The sequence below is a fragment of the Merops nubicus genome, unplaced genomic scaffold, assembly GCF_000691845.1.
Source record: "Merops nubicus isolate BGI_N331 unplaced genomic scaffold, ASM69184v1 scaffold10918, whole genome shotgun sequence".
NCBI classification, from domain to species: Eukaryota; Metazoa; Chordata; class Aves; order Coraciiformes; family Meropidae; genus Merops; species Merops nubicus.
Window position 1 is genome coordinate 33,595 of NW_008627778.1, and position 22,925 is coordinate 56,519.

The 22,925-nt window shown below is 37.9% G+C and overlaps 1 protein-coding gene across 1 annotated transcript in view; it reads right to left on the minus strand.

Moving 5' to 3' along the window:
• REV3L (REV3-like, polymerase (DNA directed), zeta, catalytic subunit) overlaps positions 1–12,938 on the minus strand; it is a gene marked incomplete at both ends in the record, with an annotated part of 40,823 nt that extends 27,885 nt beyond the window's left edge. Inside the window, 4 exons of the mRNA XM_008946453.1 lie at positions 5,680–5,776; positions 8,397–8,557; positions 9,764–9,838; positions 12,749–12,938. Coding sequence (XP_008944701.1) covers positions 5,680–5,776; positions 8,397–8,557; positions 9,764–9,838; positions 12,749–12,938 — 523 coding nt within the window. The remainder of the gene's footprint in view (positions 1–5,679; positions 5,777–8,396; positions 8,558–9,763; positions 9,839–12,748) is intronic.
• Positions 12,939–22,925: the final 9,987 nt, after the last annotated feature.

Below are 22,925 nucleotides of genomic sequence, written 5' to 3' on the forward strand. Positions count from 1 at the left end.
TTAGATAATTGTTTTTAACCATATAAGAGAGAAGTTCTGAAAAAGTCCACCTTTAAAAAAAACAAATGCAGTGGAGATTAAAAAAAACCAGTAAACTTACAGCTTGTTAGTTTAACTGTTTAGGCAAAGAACTGGAGAAGATAGAAATAGTGTTAGAAGCGTAAGCAGAAGTTAAACCAGTACTAGAATGTCTATTTACTGGCACGTACAAGAGAAAAGACAGAGAGGACTGAAAGGAGATCTAGTTATCCAGCCACTGACTCTTTCAATACATCACAGAAATAAAAGGTTCAATTTGTGTTACTAGTTCAATTGCTCAGCTGACACATAACTTGACTTCTAGGGTAAGAAAGAAATATTCCCCTGTGTAAACACTTACTGAGATAAGCTCAACCTCTCTACAGCAGACTCAGCTTTCAAGAATTATCTTTGGTCTCCTCCTGTATCACACCATAATAGTGGTATTTTTATTGGGACTTAAAATCTTGTGTTATACATAATACAAAACTGAGAAAAAAAAAAAAAAAACAGAAATCTCAGCAATTGAATTTTTAATGTAGGGATAAGGGGGAAAAAAAAAAAAAAAAAAGTCAGGGATCCTGAAAGCCAATTTTCAAAATTGCCTGATACTTCACATTTTGAAAGCATATAGTTTAAAAACAGAGAAAACAAAGTTTCCAGAATATTTTTTTGGCAGCCATACTTTTAAAATTTGTGATATCACATTTTTTGGCTGCATTAAATCAGTAAATACATTTTTCACTCTGTATATAAACATGTTTCAATCATTCACAGCAAAGGCAGGCAGAGCAGGATATTTCTTTATACTGAACTTCCAAAAGTAGTCTGGCAGGAGTTGTAAAGCATTTATTACATAATATTCATTCATGACTGTAAGGTACGATGCATTAATATATGATTACTGACACCTCTGGTCAGCAGTACTGTTTCGGAGTTACGGGGAAGAATTAAGAGAGCAGATCCTAGAACTTCTCAGTCACACCATCAGCTGGGAAACCCGTCCACAGTATGATCAAAAGGCATACTTTTCATGTCATTTGGGTGCTCATATTCATCAAAGCACTCAGAGAGCCTGCCTACACACGGGTGACAGGAACTGCAGGCGAGCTGGAACTTGCATTTTGATCACATAATAAGAAAGAACTGCAAGATCACTGGGAAGCGAGAATGAAGGAGGAGGCTGCAAACATTTTGTCTGCTCCCTTCATGAAATCAAAGCATTTCTGGGAACAAGTGAAAAGGGACCACAGTACACAATGGTCATTGGTATCAGAAGAGTTTCTGATTTTAATACTTTCCTTTGCTAACTGACACACGTAAATGACCTGAAATCTGCTCAAGATCTGTCTTTGATTTGTTTGGGAGATATAACAGCAAAGCTCTGGGCTTTGTACTTTCACTGATTTCCTCTTCAAAAAGAATCCAGTTAAAAAAAAAAAAGTTTAAGAACAAATTTTTGTGTCAGTGACCTATTCCTCATGAGTTTCTTTGATGACTAAAACCATTAATCGAAACATTTGCCTTTCCTCTGACAAAGAGACAGCTTTCTATTCTTCTCCCTTTACCTAGTTTGGACTTTTTGTCAAAAAAAACCATCTTGGTTATCCACATCCCCATCAAGAGTGTGGTCGGTGATTTGTCTGTAGGACTGATCAATACCACAGACAGAACTGGCCAAGAGCTTTTCAAATAATCAGATTCTAATATGGATTTATCATATAAAAATAACACTAGATTAAAAATCAATGAATTCAAAACACGCTGGTAGTTGTCACTGCAATGTTAAGTTTTTTTTTCCATAAAAATATTAATTTGAAGCATGTTCTTTGTCTGCAGCTCACCAAGATTCAAACGATTTGGGTGATTAGAATCAGAAAAGCTCATTTTGCCCAAGCTCTAAATCAAGCAGATATAAGCATTCTTTCTGTCCAAAACCACCAAGTTTTTGGTATTCCAATTAAAAAGGCATATTTTTTGCATTAAAACCACTAAGCTAACAAGAGCCCTTTTCTGAAACAAATTTAGTATTTATAATTATCATTAACGTTTTCAAGGTTAAGGCAGGGCTAGCAGTCAAAATTACATGGTCTAAAGACTGACATGGAGGCTAACAAAGACAACTGATACATACAGTAAGATTTTCATAAAACTTCAAAAATGTCTTCCCAATACAACTGGGCCATTATTTTGGCATTTAACATCTTCCTTGTTAAGGTGAGTCACTAGACACTTGCACTAGCAGAAGTCAGGGCAGTAACACTACAAGCTTCTGCAATATCCAGGTAAGCCAGAAAGGCTAAGAGGCCATTTTCTGACACTTTAGGAAAAATCTCAAAGGGCTTATGAAAGCATAGCAGCTTTAACTGTCCCTTCCAAGATTTTAATTTGCTCTGATGAAAACAGAAATGTCAGGGGGAGCGGGAGGAGAACAGACTGTCTTGAAGTACAGCTATATAACATGATTATGTGCTTCTCTGAGAACTATTTCATCTGAGTACCATCAATGGCTTGGCCAGCTGTTAGGCTTGCTGGTTTTACTCACCTAAAACAAACAGGCACAAGACATCAGGAAGATTTATGAAGCAACCATATCTCCCACTCTCCCACACCAAGCCACATTTCCTGAGCAGCTACAGTGCTGCAATTAGGATGTGAGAAAACAGCATGAAGAAGTCGGAACATGTCCAGTCTCCTAGCTGTAGTTCTTTGAAAATGCAGACTACTTCAAGTCATGAGCAGTTGCGACGCCTTGGAAGGTACTCAGAAGTCTGTTCTGAGTGTTTAACACACGTCTGTGCAATGGACTTCCTACCTGCCTTGCATCACATGCATCGGTTTTGCAAAGAAAGAGTTGTATGTGAAGTCAAAACAATGATTTGAGTATATCTGTACTGGAACAAGGCTAGAAAACATGGCTTAGCAAGTCCCAGTGAAAGCTTTTCATGGTATCTAGGTTTCATTTTGTAAAAGAGGATGTAGAAAGAATTGTTCACAAGGGACAACTTGTAATACATATATATAAAAGACAAGGTTAAGTGAGGTGGCTTAAGAATGGAAACAACCCAGCTGCAAGAGAACAAAAGTTTACTCTCCTATGAAGCAAGATAAATGAGGGCTGCACAACACTTAGCTGCCATGGCTAGGCTACTTGAGATACTCAAAGCAATTAATTTAAAATTACCTTCTATACCCACACACTGTGCTGAAAAACTGCAATACAAATCCTTTGTAGGAAAAGCTCCAAATAATTCATTTTGAGAACAGACAAAATATCTTTGTCTTTGAGAGAGAGTAATCCTTATTTTTTAAGAAAGCAGAAGTTTGTTAGCACTATCCACTGGCAGAAGAAATAATAAGAAGAATAAAGGATGAAAATTGTGCTCAAGTAAAGTACTAAGGTTTGGTTCCTCAGATGCTGAGGCAATGAATTAAAGCAACAGTAGATACTGATACAATAAAAAAAGTGCCCACTACATAGTTAGCAAGATCAAAGCCCTCAAACCCCTTTAAGAATTGACATCAAGGTCAATTCACCTAATTCACCTAATTCACCAATGTGAATAAAGGCAGCCTCAAAAACAAGTTCTATGATGACCACACCGCAGGTATTTATAATACCACATAGAACCTGAAAGGTGTCACTCAACTACACTGATAAGGACTCTAAACTTCAGTGTAATAGTTTTCCACATTCTGTTCATGGAACAAAACTGTCTTTGTTGGCAGAATGTTCCAATGACTTAAATAACGAGCACATTTTATTAAGAATTAAATGGCTACATAAAAACACGTACACCCTGATAAGTGAAGAAAACCATTATTAGAGCCACAAACCTAGTAAAATTCTGTAACATTACATAACTGCTAGACTGTGCAATACTATGTGTCAGATCTCTCCATTTCCACATAGACTAGTGTTCAACAGCAAACCTAGAATTTAAAAAATTAAGCGTCTCTCAAGTGTTCTACCAGTCATTCTGCTTTCTACACATCATGTCCAAATGACAGACTCTACTGGCAGACCACCCCAAGCCTGATGTTTACCAGAAACACTTAATTGTGTCCCATGTGAAGAACAACTCAAAACTGTTGCCAGTTGCTGTTGTTGCCAGTGTTGCCAACTGCACTGCCAGGCTCAGAGGTGACTATGGCCTACTTTAAGGTAGCTTTGTAGCTTTCAGTCAGATATAACACTGGCAAGTATCATACCTAAAAGCCTTACAACATCAAGGATTTCTGGGCACTAGTGGCTTTGTACATTTGTCTACTTTGTAACAGAATTACTCCAGAATTAGATTAGGAGACCTGTCCCTGACTTAATACAGTACGCTAATTACAGCAGCTGGTTAGTAATTCAGAGATTTGCCAGGGGCAAGACAGAACATGGCTGGGTGAAATACTGTTCTGGAGAACTGGCAAAGTAGCAAGGTGTGATCTAGCACTGAAGAGTGAGTTCAGTCACCAAGGAACTCTGGCATAGTTCTTAAATGTTTTTTGAAATAAGGAACTCCAACTGGTGTTTACTCATGCAAAATGCTGCTAGTGTTACACACATAACTTTTGAATAATATTTTGCATATTACCTACCAGGTATCCTGCACTGGATTTCAGCCACTTGCTATACAGTACTCCAAAGTCAGGAAATGCCAAATCACTGGCACGGCTTGGTTAAACCAGAGAACTTGTCAACTGCTGTTTGCAGCAAAGACTTGGCAGATATGTTAGACCATCTCTAAAATTTATTGTTGATGTACACAAAACCAAGGATAATGAGTCTAAACAGACATCCCAACTGCTAAGAATACAAGGCAGCCCTAGAAATTTTTCCTTCTCAAAGAACATTTGACTGTATTTCCCCCTTTTGCTTTTTCTTGAAAGAGCAAATAACAACAGTAGTCAAATGGTGAAACATCTCAACTTGAACTCTGGAAGAATGGATAATTAAGTAAGGGGGCTGCTAGTATTGCATGTGAAGCTAAAAATCAATAAAGCTGTTGATAGAGCTATACATAAAACCCAAGTGTTTGGAATAGAGAACATGCTTTGTTAAGGAAAGACAGAACTAATGGAAGAAGGGTAGCTTTTACAGGTACTAAGTAGTGCTGTAGACCGCAATAAAAACAGTATGGAAAAAATCTGAACCTACAGACCTACATGAAAAATTCTCAGCTGAGATTCTTACATAGCTACTATTTGAGGACAAATTGAAATACTCTGACAGCACACTATTCATGTTAGTTACGGGTGATTACAAAACCAGACTGTGAACTGATACATAAGTGTTCTCTGTAACTACTGAGCTTGCTTAAGCTCTTCATCAGAAGTCATTAGCTAGAAAGATATCTTCAAAAAACCAGAAAGTTTAATTTGCCATATACATTCCTATTATTATCTCCAAGTTAGATTTTTGCAACTATATATCAGTGTATAAAATTCATAATGAACACTGTTCAGCATATCCAGAGAGCGACAGTTGACCAAAAGTGTATAAAGAAACTACATGATGACTGGCTGTGTCACATTAATTGGATTTTTGGGTTTTTTTTTGAACATATAAAACTTATAAGGATCCTTTAAATGAGACTGGAACCCTGTCATATATATAAGTAAATGAATATAAGAAAATACAGCATACATAAAAAAATTTGGCACGCTTACCTTGGTATTTCATCTTCTTCCCATTCAATAAAAGATGCACTGTTTGAATTTTCTGGCAAATGAATTCTAGGACGTTTACTTTCGCCTGATGTATCACCTAGAAAGAAAAATAGAGTGAGAATTAATTTATGCAGCAATATTTTTTACATATATCATCATATAATTGCATTTATTATTTAATACTACCAGTCAAAATGCTCCTGAAGAATCAATAGTGCCTTATGACAACATCTTCAAAAAGTAACTGCTATCATTTAAATGATTCTTTCTAACATGCAGGTATGTTGCTGTGTTCTAGTCATATCTTAATCTAAATTCAATCTTTTCCTATTTGCATGAGTTTCAAAGTAACTCATGTAGAGTCTGATGTAACTGTCAGAATTCTCAAACGTCTGGGTCCTCAGGTCATATCCCAAGGGAAATTAGAAGCCAAGGAAAACAGTAAATTCTACTTTGCACTTCTCCTCTTTCTTATCCGTGAGCTGAAAGAGAATACACAATTTATTCCAGATGCAGTGGCTGCAGCAGTAAGTGGAAACCTGCAACGAAGGCAGATGTTGTCTGACCTACAAATAAAGAAAACACCGTACAAGTTTGCTCGGAGGTCTTGGTGTGTGGAAGGGTGCTCCAAAGTCACGCTGGAGAAGTCTCTGAAGATTTATTGCCTCCCCTGTGGTCTCCTCCTGAACCTTCACTCTCTTCAGAGGAAGGAAAGACAATATACACAGGATGTAGCACAAGAAACAAAAAGGCCCAGGAATGGAGTTGGGGCAAAGCAAAATACGAGAAGACCTTGAAAATCACTCAGTCCCACTTCTGTAAGAAGTACCAGCTTGAACCTTGAATTTTCTCTGTTACATTGGAATCACACACTAGCAGGTTTTTTGTATTAAATTTACCTGTCAGCAACAGCAAACACTTTTGCTTCTATTAAATATAGACTAATTGAACAATTCAATTACTAGAGGCCTTCAATAAATTCTTTTATTCTATAATTTTAAAATAAATTTCCTAATAGTCTTTCCAACGTGAATTCCACTACTTGGAATAGGAGAGACAGAGATATCTCATGTGGCAAAAAGTCCTGAATAACACAGTGACTACAGAAGCAAACGGGGAAAAAAAACATGCCAAAAGCACCTTAGAAGCTGCAAATACAAGTCACTGAAATGCAGCAAGCTTAATTACTTTCCAGACCAACCTTACTGCACTCAGGTGTGAGCAGAGGCTGTGCCGTCTACCACACTCCAACAGTCCTGAACTTAGAAAAGTTGGAGCTTCTGAGGGCTGCCTGTTGAGGACTGGCCTCCTGACACAGCATCGTCCTGGCTGTACCAGGGACAAACCATTTGTCACTCAGCTGCTGTGCTAGGAGCAATCCTGTGCCTGAGGACTGCAACAGACTGAGGGAGGCTACTTAGATATCTGTGATGTGGAGCCATGCAAAGTGGTGTGAATCCTGCTAGGAGCACTGCTGCCATTATCTGCTCAAGCCAGGACAAGGCACTCTCTCATTTTCTTGCTTTTCTCCTACTGGCCTGTCCCCTACCAGCACAGTTAAAGTCCACTGGTCCATGTTGCTTTTTCTCCCTCTTTTCTCATTTAAGAGCTAGGTCTCTCATCCTTAAACAAATTATGAAGGTGAATATAAAAAGCTTATGTCTTTCACCTGTCATCCGAAAGAGAGAGGGGAAAGAGCTATGGAAAAAGAATGGGAGCAACTATTCGATACAACCACATTGCATGTCTCCATAAGGCCATTTTGGACATTTTGAATACTAAAAGGTACCTGACTACGCTTCCTCGGGACTGACGATCCTGGAGATGTTCTGTCCTTGGCTAAGATTTTGTCTTCCTACTGTTTTGACACCAGCAAAAACTGTGGCCTATTGTTGAGTATGAAACGAGTATTTTTCTTTAGATGAGACTCAGTTCTAAGCTATTGCTCTCTAAATATACTTGCATAAAAATAATGCAAGAGAATTAAAGTCAGCATGATTCTTACTTGCTGGTTTTACAAAAAGATACTCCACTATTCATTCTTGCTTTAGCCGTAGGAACAATTATGATTTAAGTAAACAATACTTATTTTTCTAAATGTCAAGTAACAAAGTATCACGTTTTTCCTACTGTTATCTCCCCTTTATACTGAAGCATTTAAATAGCATTATGGATGTTCTTGCCCAACTTCATTTTTCTGTAACTGTGTACATTCAAAATGCCAAAATATTTTTTTTTAAATGAAAATATAAAAAATCTCCTTTGCTCAGACATTTATATTTCAAATTTCACCTTAGAGCAAATGACCTTAGTACAAATACAAGCATTTTAATTCAAAACATTATTTGTCAGCAGAGCACAATGATGAGCCATAATGACAATACTGCAGCAAAAAACAATGAATTACAATTGATATAGGGATCAAAACCAAACATGAAAGAGTTAAAGCAACTGTGCTAGTATGTTATCTTCCATGTAAATTCTTCAGCATTGCATTTCAGGAAGCAGACTCATCCTCAATGATACACAGGCACAAAAAGGAAAAAGGAGAGAAACATACACATGGACTTTGTTTCAACGCAGAAAGAAAACTGTAAGGAAACAACACACGATACCCATTCAGCCACAAACTACATCAGAAGTCTGACATTTTGCTCAAAATGGTAGTTTTTCTGCCTTCAAAACAATTATTTGGTCTTAAGAAATAAACACCTTACTTTTTCTCCTTGCCTTTCTGAATTTGACAGCAGCCAGGTTTATTAAATTCATTCCATATAAGTTGTAGTCTATAAAGAGTTGAAGGAGGTAGGGAATATGGGCTTCGTGAGGCTGGTAAGATTTGTTCATTATGGCTCCACCTTGCAGAAGCTCACATACTCTAAAATTAAAGACAAATTAGGACATAAACATTATTCCAATGCAACAGTATTGATACTTGAATTTATGGAAATATAAAATACTTAAACTTTGCCTTAGTTGTCTTTTTAAATTAAGAATTTTGTTTTCACATAGACACACAAAAATGATCTCTGCTAATAATGATGCAGTATTTGGGCGTTTAATTACAAAGGAGCTGTGAATCCTCCAGTTAAAAAAATAAATCTCTGAAAAAGCATCATACCATGTACTATTCCTGCAATTGATCCAAAGTCACTACAGTCCACGAAAATCTTTCTACAGAATAACTGTGGCATCTGTAGGTCTATATATTAGTAATAACATTGAAAAACTTTAGTTCTCAACATATATAGGTGTCCTACATGGTTTTAAAGTTCATACTGTATACACAGAAGCATTATTTTAGCAGCTTCCTAGAAGTATGACAACTCTGCTCTTTTAAACATTTAAGACACTGGAAGCTCTGAAGTTCAAAACAATTGTCACATCATATATGTATATAGATTACATAAAGACAGAACTTTAAAATCATGCAAAAATTTTCTGGTCTAGAACAAAAAAACAGACAATCCTATCTTATAATCATGTATTAGATCTTTTAAAAGAAACCGTTAGGTAATAATACACACTCAAGGGATTTCAGTTTATGCTTAAGAAATAATTCCTCCTTATTCATTCCTGAATTTGCTGCAACTACTGTGACAGTAAAATTGAGATCAACTGTGCTTTCATTTAACAGAACATTAGTCTATTGAGAAATACAGAAACTGTCTCATAACTAAAACTATACTGTTTTCCAAGTATATTTTAGATTGAATAACGAGTGCTGGAATTTAGAAATTTCAAAACTTCCATAATCTACTTCATAATACATGAAAGAGTACCACACTGTTTTCCTTAAGAGCAAAAGGAAAAGTAATCTGATGTAAATGTGTTCAAGATTTACAGTTACTACAAGACAACTAAAAGCAGGTATATTTTGGTCTTACTCTTCTGATATGCGACTGCTTTGAAAAGATTATTGGTGTGCTTAAAATCAGCAATTTTGTTATGTGTTTTCTAATATTTCAACAGTAACTTTGTTGCTTTTATTTTGTTAAAATGTAGGTGAAACTTGCTTCAAAATTGGCTTTTTAATTCAAGATATAAGGAAACCAGCCACAACTTCCTATCACCACATCCTTACCTTTTTACCATTGCAGGATTATAAAGATAAATCTTCATAAACTGTCTCTCCTTTTCATGGTAACCATAAAAAGGCCTGGAGAGGGAGAAGCAAAAGCAAGAAGCTAACTAGTTATTCTGTGGCATTTATTCAACTGCATTTTACTGTAAAGAGAATTAAAATTCGGGGGGGGTGCGCAATAAGAAAAACTGCATATCCAGGAGAATGAAAACTCTGACATGTCAGGCCAAAGGGGAGCACTACGTGACTTTATAAAAATAAAAAGAATAAACCCTAGCATGTCAAAGTATCTAAAAAAATTAAATAAATTAGAAGGTAATTCTGGCTTCACATTGTTTCCCCACTTTCCCCACACGTAAACACAATGATGGCACACCATGATAACAGTACTTAAAATTACTGCTGGACTGCTTTCTGATAAATGTTGGAAGAAGTCCTCCAAGACATTAATTCTGCAGATCAGGTGTAAATAAGTAAATACCAGCTATGTAATACAGATAATCAAACATTGAGAATGTCTTAAAAGAGTGAATAGCTGCCCCTTTTCAGTGAGTGCTAATCGTCTCCTGCATTAAATGAGGCACGAATCCTGAAGAAAATAGGATTTGAAAATGTAATTAAAGAATATATAACATAATGAATATGTCAAGGCTAAACTGCGGTTGAACAGGCAGCATTAATTCTGGCATTACCTGACTGTATTAGTGACTTCTCAGCATCTAGAATTCTAATCTAATCTAACATGCTTGTAAAACAGCGTGTTAAGGAAACAGGTCATAATTCAACGCATTGGGTGAATGCATAAAGTCTACAGTTTGCAGTAATCACAAGCAAAGTCAACAGAAATCCAGGAAAGCACACATTTAAATGCTACCTTATAAAGTAAAAGACAATCTCTTTATCAGAAACATTTAAAAACACAACTGGGATGCTTACCTGCTAAGACAAAAAAAAATGAAGATCAGTAATAAGAGAGGTTTTAGTCCTAAACTAAATGCAAACTCAGCAGAACTGTACAACTAGTACAGTTAGCTTTAGCTAACACCACTAGTACCGTTAGCTTTAGCATGGTTTAAAATGCACATATTTACTATCTTCAAAAGCTAGACAAAACTGTTTTTTCAAAAAAGTTTACAACGTTAAAACTGAGCTAAGTTGAAAAAAACTTATAGCTGTTAAACTGAAGAAATCAGGTCTTGTATAATGAATCAATCTTCTTACAGAGACAGTATACACCTAACGACAGGTCATATACATTGACTTATAACAATGCAATATGCTGCAGGCATGTAAATTAAAAGCTGCTTTAACACAGTCAATACTTGCACAGCAAGCGACCCATACCCACACCGACATGGCAGCATGGAGAGCAAAATCCATACCACTTCCTTGGTTAGATAGAAACCATCTACTTTAATTTCATAATGCAGAATGACAGTATATTTCACTTCTTTTTTTATTCCTGGACCTACAGTATACTTGGAGGTAAATGCCACAGAAATGTTACATTAAACTTATAAAGGTTTAGCAAATGCCTTTAATACATAATTTTCCTGCTAATGCAGAAGGGAAGAGATAAGATCATCTCCAAGATTTAAAGAAAACACGGATTTCTCATCACAGAGACCCTATAAGCAGAATCTGACCCAGGTCCGAACAGAAGAAAATGAACAGATTTGTGTGACTACATAAGCGTGTCTATCTACCCAGATAAAGATGATGATGTATTAAAATTTCTGTTAGGTGCTTCCCATCAACCTCTTATGCAAGCAACCAAAATACGTGAAACACTTGTTGCTATGCTTCTCTGAGGCAATGAGCAACTGACTTCCAGTAATGACTCTTTTGAAGCTCTAAGGCAAGAGATGTGAAAAAGAGGCAGGTTCTGCTAATCTCCGTTTTTTGTTTTCTCATTGATTTAAGGAAAGACTGTGCCCAGCAGGTTACTCTGACCAGCTTCCACTGTTGAGATGACTATGCTACAATTCTCATAGTTTTCACAAAAAGAAGAAAAAGAAATTTGGTGGGTTGCCATCCTTGACTGCAAAAATACATGAAAATGTTCTGAAGAAGTTTTTTGCAGCCGCTTTACTAGCAATATCTAGAAGATATCACTAAAATTGGTTGGGAACAGCAAGTTTATCTTCCTAAACTTAACAGAGAGAACATATTTCAAATCTGCATGGAAAAAACAAACAAACAAAAAAGTAAAAGGCAGTGCTGCACAGTAGTGAAAATTAGCATTTACATTGTTTTGAAGATGAAATATTCAATGCATGTGTAGACTGTGTTCCTCCAGGACAGCTTTCTATTATCCACTATGACTTGACATATTTTCCAGTCCTTTGTTATGCAAGTCAAAAATTAAGAGAAAATGTAAAATGTTAACATTCAATAATATCATATAGTTCCAGCAGCAGTAGAAAGCTACACCAAGCAAAACACAACAGTCAGCTTGACAGATAATTAATGTTAAAGAACGTCCACTTCATGGCCTGGACTGCTGAGAGAATAAAATGGATAAATATGACCTGACAGTCTCTCTGAAGTGCTTCCTAAACAAGCCATCTTAGACGAACAAAGAAAAGACAACTTAGACTTGGGCTCCTGCAAGACACACCTGGAGACAGGGAACCTAGAAGAACCCAGACAGGTAGAAAATGCTGGCTGGAAAGTCCTGTTGTAATAGCAGGGGCTGAAAAAGCTAAATGGAACACATCTGGAAAAATAATACATAGGAGGATCCAAATTAAGGAAAAAATGGTTGTGTCAAGCTTTTGGGGCAAAACCTGTTCATTATGATAAAGCCAAAGCAAGTGAGAAGAGTATTTAGTAGTTGTGCAGGCCTGTATGAAGACACACACAGGGCAACAGAAAAAGTAAAAGCACCACAGTCACCAAAGTCCACAGTAAGTGCCTCTGTATAGTACAACTGCAAAAACATTTCAGAACCAATAACCAAAATTCTTAACAGGTCATACTTACATTCCAGATACCAGTGACACTTTGAAAACATGCTGAGTAGCAGAAGATGGGTTGCCTAACGCCACATTAAGTGCTCTGTCAATGCTGAATGCCACTTGACGAAGATAGTATTCTGGATGCTGTCCAAAACCATCATATGGTACATAGAGGTAAGGAAAGATGCCATGTAGGTGGAGACAAGTCTTCTGACCTAAAAAGAAAAAAAGTAAACTTTTATTTTCCAGTGACTACAGCTTTTCCTTCTTTTAAGGAGTCCCTAAGTTCACATTTTTTTCGGGTTATTTTCAGGTTCTGCAGACACGATAAATTTATTAAACAAGTTCAGGTGTATTTCAAACAAATGGTACCAACTTTAGGCAGTTCTTACATTTGATTCATTGACAAGAGTAATACAGAACAGATGTGGTTATACACAACGTGCACAGGATTACACTTGTGTAACAGCAGAATTTGGTGATGATGACTTTCTTTGTAGCAATAACACAACACCTTTCTGAGAGTAATTGTGCATCCTGAGTCAGCGTTAGATGGGCAATGGTTTCTCAGACATTGTGAAAATTCTGCAGAATCAAAGTTCTTGCCATTCCTCACTGGGATGAGCACGCAACCTCTCAGAAACTAAAAAGAACATCCAGAGCATCTACAAGGTCATTCAATATACTAGTTATTAAGGCGTAAGGAGGGATTTGGAGGTGATTTGCAACTTTTTCAACCTGTGGAACCCCGAGAGGTGTCTACTGCATGTGCAGATCTCTCGTCTTCTAACAACATGGTCACTTCTCAGCAGTAGCTTTCATCACTCTGCAGAATGAAAGAACACACCACGAAAACCACTGTGCTAGACTACAGCTTGAGCTTCTGCTTCAGACCAGGCAGTACCATGATATAGACTAGGATCTCCCAAAACTACCACATTTGGGGGCGGTAGGATATGTTAGAACACACATTGCAGCTGGGACTCTGTGCCATCCTCACCACAATACAATAAAGCACGCATTCACTGCTTGAACTGACACAAGACCCTGCTTGCCACCCTTCCAGCTCCAAAACCCATTCATGTCTTCTCACTGGTTAATGAAAAAGTTTCACAGAAAAATGCTATAATGTTGTTGATGAACCCCCACTACACCATAAGGATAGGCAAAGTGTATCATCTTGCACTTTCTTTGGACAGGCTCCCTGCACAGGAGCAAGACAGCAACTAGGAGATAAATATTACAAAGAAGTAGCACAACTTCACTGGTCCACAAGACCAATGAGAAGACTTTCAAAAATCCATTCTTTCAAACCGAGATTATATCTCAGCAGGCAGACTTTGCCCAAACTATTTTACTCTCATTCACACCCCAACAGTGCACCACTGGCCACGCATCAAAGTTCATTAATGTGCAGGAAGGACAGAGTTCACAATGAGGACTGCTTGCAAATTTTTACAGCTGTGAAATGCAGATAAAAATACCATAAACAGTTTAGCCTTCTCTTTACTGGGGCTCATATATACTGGTCCTTTTTTTCAAATACTTATCAGACCTTCATGTAATGTCTAGAAGTGAGAGAAACTGCTCAAAGGATGGTAGTACAAGTCATTTTTCCAAGGTGAATTTTATTCTTCCTAGAAATCACACCAAGTCTCTTCAGCAATGCTTAAATACTACTTATATACACATTCATAATGTTGAGGTCATCATCTATGATGAATTCTAGCCACTTTTTAAAACTATTTCATGAGAAGAAATGTCGTATGTATTATGTACTTCAAATAATAATACACTAAGAAAAATGGGAAACTAAAGAAAAGGAAAACTATGAACTGCAGGGAGGTGCAGACAGGATAGGGTCATCGTAGGATGACCCTACGATTCACCCATGGGGTGTTTCATCCCGTAACCATCATATTCAGTATAAAGCTGAGGGATCACGAGGGGCAAGCCCTTCTTCCTTGCTTTTGCTGCTCATTCAACAGCTGGCATCCGAGGAGGAGTTCATCCGTTCTGCCTTTGATCCCCAGCCATGTGTTGCTGATCCGAGTTCCAGAAACCAGCTCCTGGACCCAGTTGCTGTCTGCTGCTGCTGAATCCAATCTGGGACATTTCCCCCAGGCCTGCTCCCCAGCACTGGGGTTGATGGTGATGTATTGCCATCGGGGGGAGCTGGGTTTGATACTGGCTTTGTATCTATTTGCATATATACCATTTTATTATTACTTGTATTATCAGAATCATCATCGCTTTTGTCAAAGCTGTTTTACTTTCCTAGTTGAGAAGTAAGTCTCTCTCCCTTATTCCCTTCCTCTTCCCCTTTGGGTGGCACAGAGGTTAACAGCATCTCTTACAGGTCTGGGGTTAGCCCTGACCCTAAACCGTGACAAAGACAAGTGAATAAACCAACCCACCCCAAATTAAATCTGATACTGGAGCTACAGACTAAACTTCTGGCAAATGCATATGTCTATCCCCTCACGAAGTTTCTAAATTCAGGTGTTTACTACCTACAGTGTCTCAGTCAAAATCAATTCTGTGCTCAGCTGTTTGTTTCTGGTTTGGGGGTTGGGGTGTGTTTGGTTTTTACACTAATAGGTACGAACTCTTGCTCTTTAAAAGATATCTTTGCTTTAGTGCTCGCCCAGCTATTCTCTGTTATGGCTAATTTATGTTCCCCAAGAAAACAAAATTGCAAAACACCAGAATAAACAGAACAGGGAGACAGTCTAAACTGATTGGACTTCAATTCAGATTCCTTTCAAGTTATACAAGACAATTACTTAATAATGCTTTCATAGCTAGCACTGAATTACTCAAGTTAATTTTTTAAAAAAATATAACCATTTCTACTGCAACTACTTAATAGTTCTTGCTGAACTGAAATGCCATTTTATTGCTGATTAAAAAAGGTCTGAAGAAAGCTTCCTTCTATTTCCTTCCGTGCCCTTCCCCTGCACTCCTCTTTATGTGCAAAAACCTCATGAAAAACTCTATAGCTTTCAAGTGACCAGAGTCAAATTGCGACCTTATAAAAGATACTCTCTTCTAAAACATACACAGCTGCCTTTCATTTTTGATTCTGCCAAGAAAGCAAACAAGACACTGTTGATCTAAGACCCCTATTAGGCCAGCAGCTGTCAAGTTCCATGGCTTTATACAGCTCCTCACTTTGACAGCTTCTCACTTTGATCCTTGTTAGTATTGACTCATTTACTGTATTTGGTCATACTGCTATTTTTATTTACAATCCACTTTACTACAAGTCTGCTAGTGTTAAGAACACAGTCATTTGCTCCCATCATTTAACTAAAAGCATCAAATTGCACCAAATGCCACAGTGTTGAGTCTGAAGCCCAGACTCCAGTAACAGCAACCGTGGTTTGCACTAAGTCATTACAAATTCCAGTGAACTCTTTCCAATAGAGCCACAAGGAAAAAAGAGATCTGCCCACTTAGATCTCAGGTTGCAAAGACTCATCAATTAAGATAAATTAAAAACTTGGCTTGAGATGAAGCTAAGAAGTTTTATACTTTAAATGTGTCAATCTTCTGTTTCTTTTCAGAGATACAGACAGAAGCAAATTCGTACCACTAGAACAGTAGTGATTGCTACAGCGAGCAGCAAATGTTATCTTCACAGCTGTTCACCAGTAGCATCAATGGAAGTGGTGCTCGACAGAAGGCTCAGCAGAAAAGTCATCTGGCTTATATTACTGCTCTCCTTAATTTCCCAATGCAGAACTGGATGCCTGGAAGCGATTCCCAGAGCTTTCAGATGGGGCAGGTCACTGCCACGTTTCACGCTGTGGCCTCATCACAGACGCACTGTGCACGGGCTTCGCAATCCTTCTGCACACAAGTGGCGTAGATGATGTCTCTATTGACAAATTAACATCAAGTGTGTGTAAATGCTAGGGCTAGTGTTGACCATGAGATCAGCCAGGAGGGTGCTGCTCCAACAATTTCTCCGGCCACACTCAAAGAATGGGGTCTGCACTGCTTGAATTATCTGCAGGTCACAGATCAAGCACCCCAGTGTATGGCACCAAGGAGGCTGCTGATTAAACATACAGAAACCCAGAAGTGAAGCTGAGGCTTATTCACAGGTGTTTCTCAGGCACTGAAGGAAGCAGTGAATGAAGGAACACCAAGTGCTGCTAATAACATAGAAAAGGGACAATGGACAAAACCTTGAGATATTAGGACATACTCAACTAGCAAACTGGCTACCTTCTCTGAAAAGAAGAAACTGCAAAATAAATGTCAACATCGATGAATAGCCAGAATAATAATGAATCAATACTTCAAAAATAATGTAGATGCAATATTTCCAGACAGTATAGAAAGTGAGCTCACCCCCCAAACTCATACTCACAAAAGCAAGTGGCATGAATATTACTGAAGCACTGAAACCAAATACAGCATTTTGCATACTGGAAACCTACAAGAGAGATTAGGGAAGCCAAACTGCTATTTTTTATTTTAAGATGGTTGCCAGATGCATTACTAATAGGAACACGTACTAAGCATAATCCTTGAACGACTACATAATTTAAAATATTAGAAGACAAATCTGTAGCAACCCTAAGATAAAAAAATTTTGATACACTGAAAAGAGAACTGAAACCAACATGATAAAGGAATGCAAAGTTGCTCAACAGCTACTCAAGAAGACCCAGGAACTGACAACTTCTGACCACAAGAATGCTCAGCCATACAGGATGATCTGGTATGGATAAAACAGATACAGCCTATACAGAACCACAGAACAGCCAAGATTGGAAGGGACCTCTGGAGGTCACCTGGTCCAGCCTCTTCTGCCCAAACATAAGAACACCTAATTTCACAGTATACCAAGCTAGAGAATCTAAGGATTATGATTCAAGTGTTCTCAAAGAAGTGCTTTCTCACCAGTTGAAAAAACTGATTTTGCTTTACGTTTCTAAAAATTTCTTTCTGCTAAGCTCAAATTAGACACATTTCTGTACAAAAGAAAAACGCCAGAAGAATTAATAAGGGATCTTACTGTATTGTCCAGATCAGGAATAAAGTTTGCAAACAAGTCATACAAGGAGCACCTAAGGATTCACCACAGCTAGCACAGGAAAATCTGCATATATAGAAGGAAAAGACAAAAGTCCACCTGTTAATTCCACATGTGCATGACTACCTGCTGGCTCTTATTTCAGTAAGGTGAAAGAGCTCATGCAGATACTTCCCCCAGTTATCTCCTCCAGAAGACTTCCAGTCTCATGGGGGGATTGTCTGAACAGAGCACGTCAGTGATCCAAAACTGGTGCAGTTTATAGCCTAGAATACCACAGTACACTGGAACCTGCTGAGCCTGGAAGTCAGTATTGAGGTCAAGGCACCCCAAAGAAACCACATACCATGTTCCAGGATCTATTCTACCCACATAATGGCCAAACCCAGTGTTTTCATGTTAGACTGACCTAATCACAAGGCTACAGGCAAAGATCTACAGACCTGAATTTGTACCACCACAGACAAGAATACAGTATTTCTACATTAAGAATAAGAGCCTGACTTTACAGCTCAGGGGCATGTCAGTCTCAGCATTATTTATGCATTGGATGATTCTAAAATACAAAATCCCTGCATTTGAGATTTCTAATAATGAATGAGAGGATGTTCTACAACTGCAATACACTTCCTAACTTTTTATAAATGATACTCAAAACTGTTTAGCTCCTAACTTGCAATTCTTAATTTAGGAACAGACTATAGAAACCTCACTAAATGAAGCCAATACTAGAAACATTCTGAATAGACATCATCTTGTTTGGTACTTAGAAAACAAAAATTAAATCTAGATAAGTAAGACCTCAGAAAACAGTTCAATGCTGGCCTACATGCAAACATACTTTGCTGTGACATTTCTGCCACAGAACAAGCTGATGCTATTATAAGAAGCTAAGGAGACCTGTGGGGAACAACTACATGGAATCCAACACTCTATGGAAATTAACAACTAGTTTTGTTGAAGCTCTCCCTAAAACTGTTATTTTAATTTCTGAAGTATGATCCATTTCTCCCAGACCATTGTAAAATCCATTGAGACGGGATTAAAAAGAAGAATGCAGCAGCACTTAAATATATGGAAAAACTCCAAGATTTTAGGAAAATCCTAGCTGGAGATCAAAACAAGGAGAGAGAATATTGAAAACAGAGCTTTTTATACACTTGCCACCTACTAAAAGTACTTTAAGTGCAGTTTTGTAAAGTGGCAGAACTAACTAAACAGAGACAGTAATAACAGAAGAACGCACACTAACACCTCAAGCATTTAACTGCAGGATGCAGAAAAGGCGAGACAGTCACAAGGGATTTCCTTCAACAGCAATAGTAAAGCAAAGTCATTAGAAACCAAGATATGTCGCTACCATCTTTAAAAGATGACATTTTCACATAACTGTTGAGCCATCTAGATTAAAAAACATTGAAAAACGAACTGTGAACAAAGACAACTACAGAGTTGGAAAAGTAATCATCCTGTCAGAAAAAAACATTGTAACAATGAAAATTTGTAAATAGGATAAATATTTGAACTTGATTTTAAAATTATTTCTTGCCCACAGTAGAAGTTACCAAACCCTAGGCAATCTCACCTACCCTTTCTCCAGCTATAGGCTTCAGAGAGCAACATCAAGTTGTAACAGGAGTACTTACTCTACCCTGCAGGGTAGGCAAAACACGAGCACCTTCTGCACAGCTTAGATGGTGCTTTAAATTTAAGTTATGTTGCTCACTGGAGTGGGCTTCTGAAGATATTGATCACTGAATATCACTTAGAACTGAGCTACTGAAAATGGAAAGGACTAAATTACTTTACAGTGCTAATGCAGCCTAAGAGATAAAAGTCACTATTATTTACCTCTCACAGAAAGTAAATGAATCCCATACGTGGACTGATAGGAGTAACGTAATACTCCGATGAAGACAAATCCCTTCCCTAGCAAAACTTGGGGAGGTATTTCCCTCTTAAAATGTTTTCTATGTAATTCAAAAACATATCTTTAACTTTTAATGTCAAAGACTTCTTTAGTAATATATTACATAACTTCTTCAGTGATTAAGTTAAGCTCTTAACCTTATCTCAGAGTCCTGAACAAGTCAGCTTTTTTCCAAGAGGTAAGGAGGGCTACACACGTTGTAGTCTTAGATACTAGATACTAGAGAAATAATAAAACAGGATCTTGCAGAAGCAATATAGCCTCAAAACAAAATCAAGAACAGACCACTAAGAACATATTTCATACATAATGTTAGATACTTGTGTCAAGGCTTGCAGTTTTTCCCTGGTATGTGAGAAAACACTTATTTCAGTGACATTTGTAAACAGGACAGAAAAAAAATAATATTTTTGTTACATTTGTTTGAATCTAAATGGAGTGTTTGATTATCTGTAACTCTTTTAGTCAGTGTCACCATTTAGGGTCAGGGCTGCCCCCAGACCTGTAACACACTCTGTTAACACTTCTCCCTCCCACAAAAGAGGAAGAGAAAGGGAATAAGGGAGAGAGACATCACTTACAAAAGTAAAACAGCTTTAATGGAAATACTACTACTACTACTACTACTACTACTGAAATAAAATATATACAAAACGAGTATTGAGCCCAACTGCTCCCTGATGGCAATATGTCACCATCATCCCCGGCTGGGGAGCAGCCCCTGGGGAAAAGTCCCAGGCTGGACTCAGCCACAGATTGGGCACAGGAGCTGGATTCTGGAACTCGGTTTGGGAACACAGGGCTCGGGATCAAAGGCAGGATGGACGGAGTCCTTCTCGGATACCGGCCAGTGCAGGAGCAGCAAAAGCAAGGAAGAAGATGGAAGGGAGGCAGAAGGGCTTGACCCTTGTGATCCTTCAGCTTTTATATCCAATATGAGGGATAGGGGATGGAATACCCCAGTGGTGAATTTTTAGGGTACCTTCTCTTGTCCGCTCCCCCCTGCAGGTGAGGCTTTTATTTTTTGCCCCGTGCCTGTGCCCCCACTCCCCCGATACAGAGGATTTAGCAGTGACCTTGGTCTGCACACCAATCCCTGGTAGTAACTGTAAACATGGAGCGTTATCACTGCTAGCAGCAGACACTGTCTGGGAAAACACGCTGTTAGCTTCAGAAAGTGCAGTGAGTTAGAAGAGCTTTAGCTGGAAAGTAAAATCACTGAACAGAATTCTGTTCTACCCCAAACCAGGACAAGTCAGTAAGAGTTCCTTGTAATATGCAATACCTCTAGTCTCATGAAAAGAAAGAAAAGCTTATCCACTAGGAAAATGAAAGCCTGTGACTCATTATAAATTTCTTGTTCTTTACCCTTGGTGTAGAGATCCTTAGAAAGGGAGAATGGCTGAGTTCTCCAGCTGTAATTTAAAATTAGAATCTCTGTATAACTAGGCACACACTGAACTAATACCTAGCCTAGAATCAGAGACAAGAGTTCAATTGCTATCCTGGGAGAACTGATCATCTGAAACATTAAGCCTAAAACACCACCTGGTTCACCAAGACTTGTCTCCAGTCTAGAAAACCATACAATAGTCACACAAAACTGAAGTCCATTAGACACTTTGAACTGCAAGGTATCTAGAAAAGAACCTTTGAGGCCTCTCAGGTTAGACCTCACATTGGGTGTTACTGCTGATGGAAAATATCACTTGTAAGCCCCAAAAGCAAGGCTACTACTATCTTTGTCTTGCTCAGAATTTTTTAACTTCTATTTTTTTAAATTCCAATATGTAAGACATGCTCTGTTCCTCCTTTTCACATAAATAATGGGAAGACCCCAAGAAAAGAATAAAAATTGAGACAGGATATTTAACATGTCAATTGAGTGAAGACATTCAGATGGTCCCCTTTAAACTACCTCCTCCTGCCTGGATCTGATTAGGAACTTTTTTGAATTCCTAAAACAATCTAGTCTCCAATTTCAGAAATACTACTGATAAACCTAACCATTTACAGGATGTAAAGGTGTATCTCATCAGAAAGGAACAGCTGTTACCTACAGCTATCACCAAACAAAAATGACTGAATCCACAGTGAAGACTGTAGGAAAAATATAACTCATGAAATGTACTGTTACACAGTCAAACTAGAACCAGGGAATTCCACAGATGCAGAAGATAATTTAAAAGTACAAGTTCCCTGCAATAATGGAGAACAAAGAAGTTAAGCACCTCAGATACCAAGGATAAGTCATTCTCCACAAGCTTGGTTACTGGTGAGTTACACGAAATGGCAACAATATTTTCTTGTTTTCTTAGTAGAAACAAGCAGACACAGAAGGCAAGGTTAGGTATCACTTACTAAACAACCATCTACAAAACAAGCCACATACAAAATGTTACTCTTGCTTCCACTATTGACAGGTTACTCCTGTGAGCCGCTGGGACAGTATCAGTAATGTTTCTAGAATGTGTGTGAAAAAAAAAAAAAATCACTAGGATACCAGCTAAAATTAACTAAAACAGAGGAAGGAGAAAAATGCAGCTGGCCCAGCTACAGGTTCTAACTATCATATCAGGCTCTTGGCATGCACAGGCTGGCAACACAGGCCAAGCTGCTATTTTGGTAAGAAAAGTAACCACGTGAATGCAACAGAGGCAGACTGTATTTGACCAAAGCACAGCCGTAAAGAAATTTACTGGTCCCAGATAAACTAATGGTGTATGCTTTAACACATCCTGTAAAAGATGAAAAAATAAGTCAGTAGTAAAAAGGAGGAGCAGTCAGCTTTTGGTTTCCATTTCCTTCAGCTAGCTTTCATTAAAGACCATTACTGCTACACAAGTTCTCTTAGCTATCTTATTAGTCCTTCTTGAATAAAGTAACACAAGCCACACATAAAATGGAAATTGGTACATATATACATATTCAAACAAAAAAGAAGTTTTGCTGGTTGGTAACTGAAATTGAACTTTTAGCTTGGTATGAGGCTCATCGGCCTATTAAACACGTTCATGCATTGTTCTGGTCACTCCAAAGAAAAGTCCCCTCTTTTTCCTGTGTCAGACAAAACTAGCTGAAATATTTTTGTTCAACAGGTATTTTTCTGTCAGATATATAGCTAGCTAGAAAAAAAATTACCATAAATGATTGACAAAGACTATTTGTTATTCCAAACTGCAAACAAAAAGACCTGACCTTAGAATCATAGAATCCTTTAGG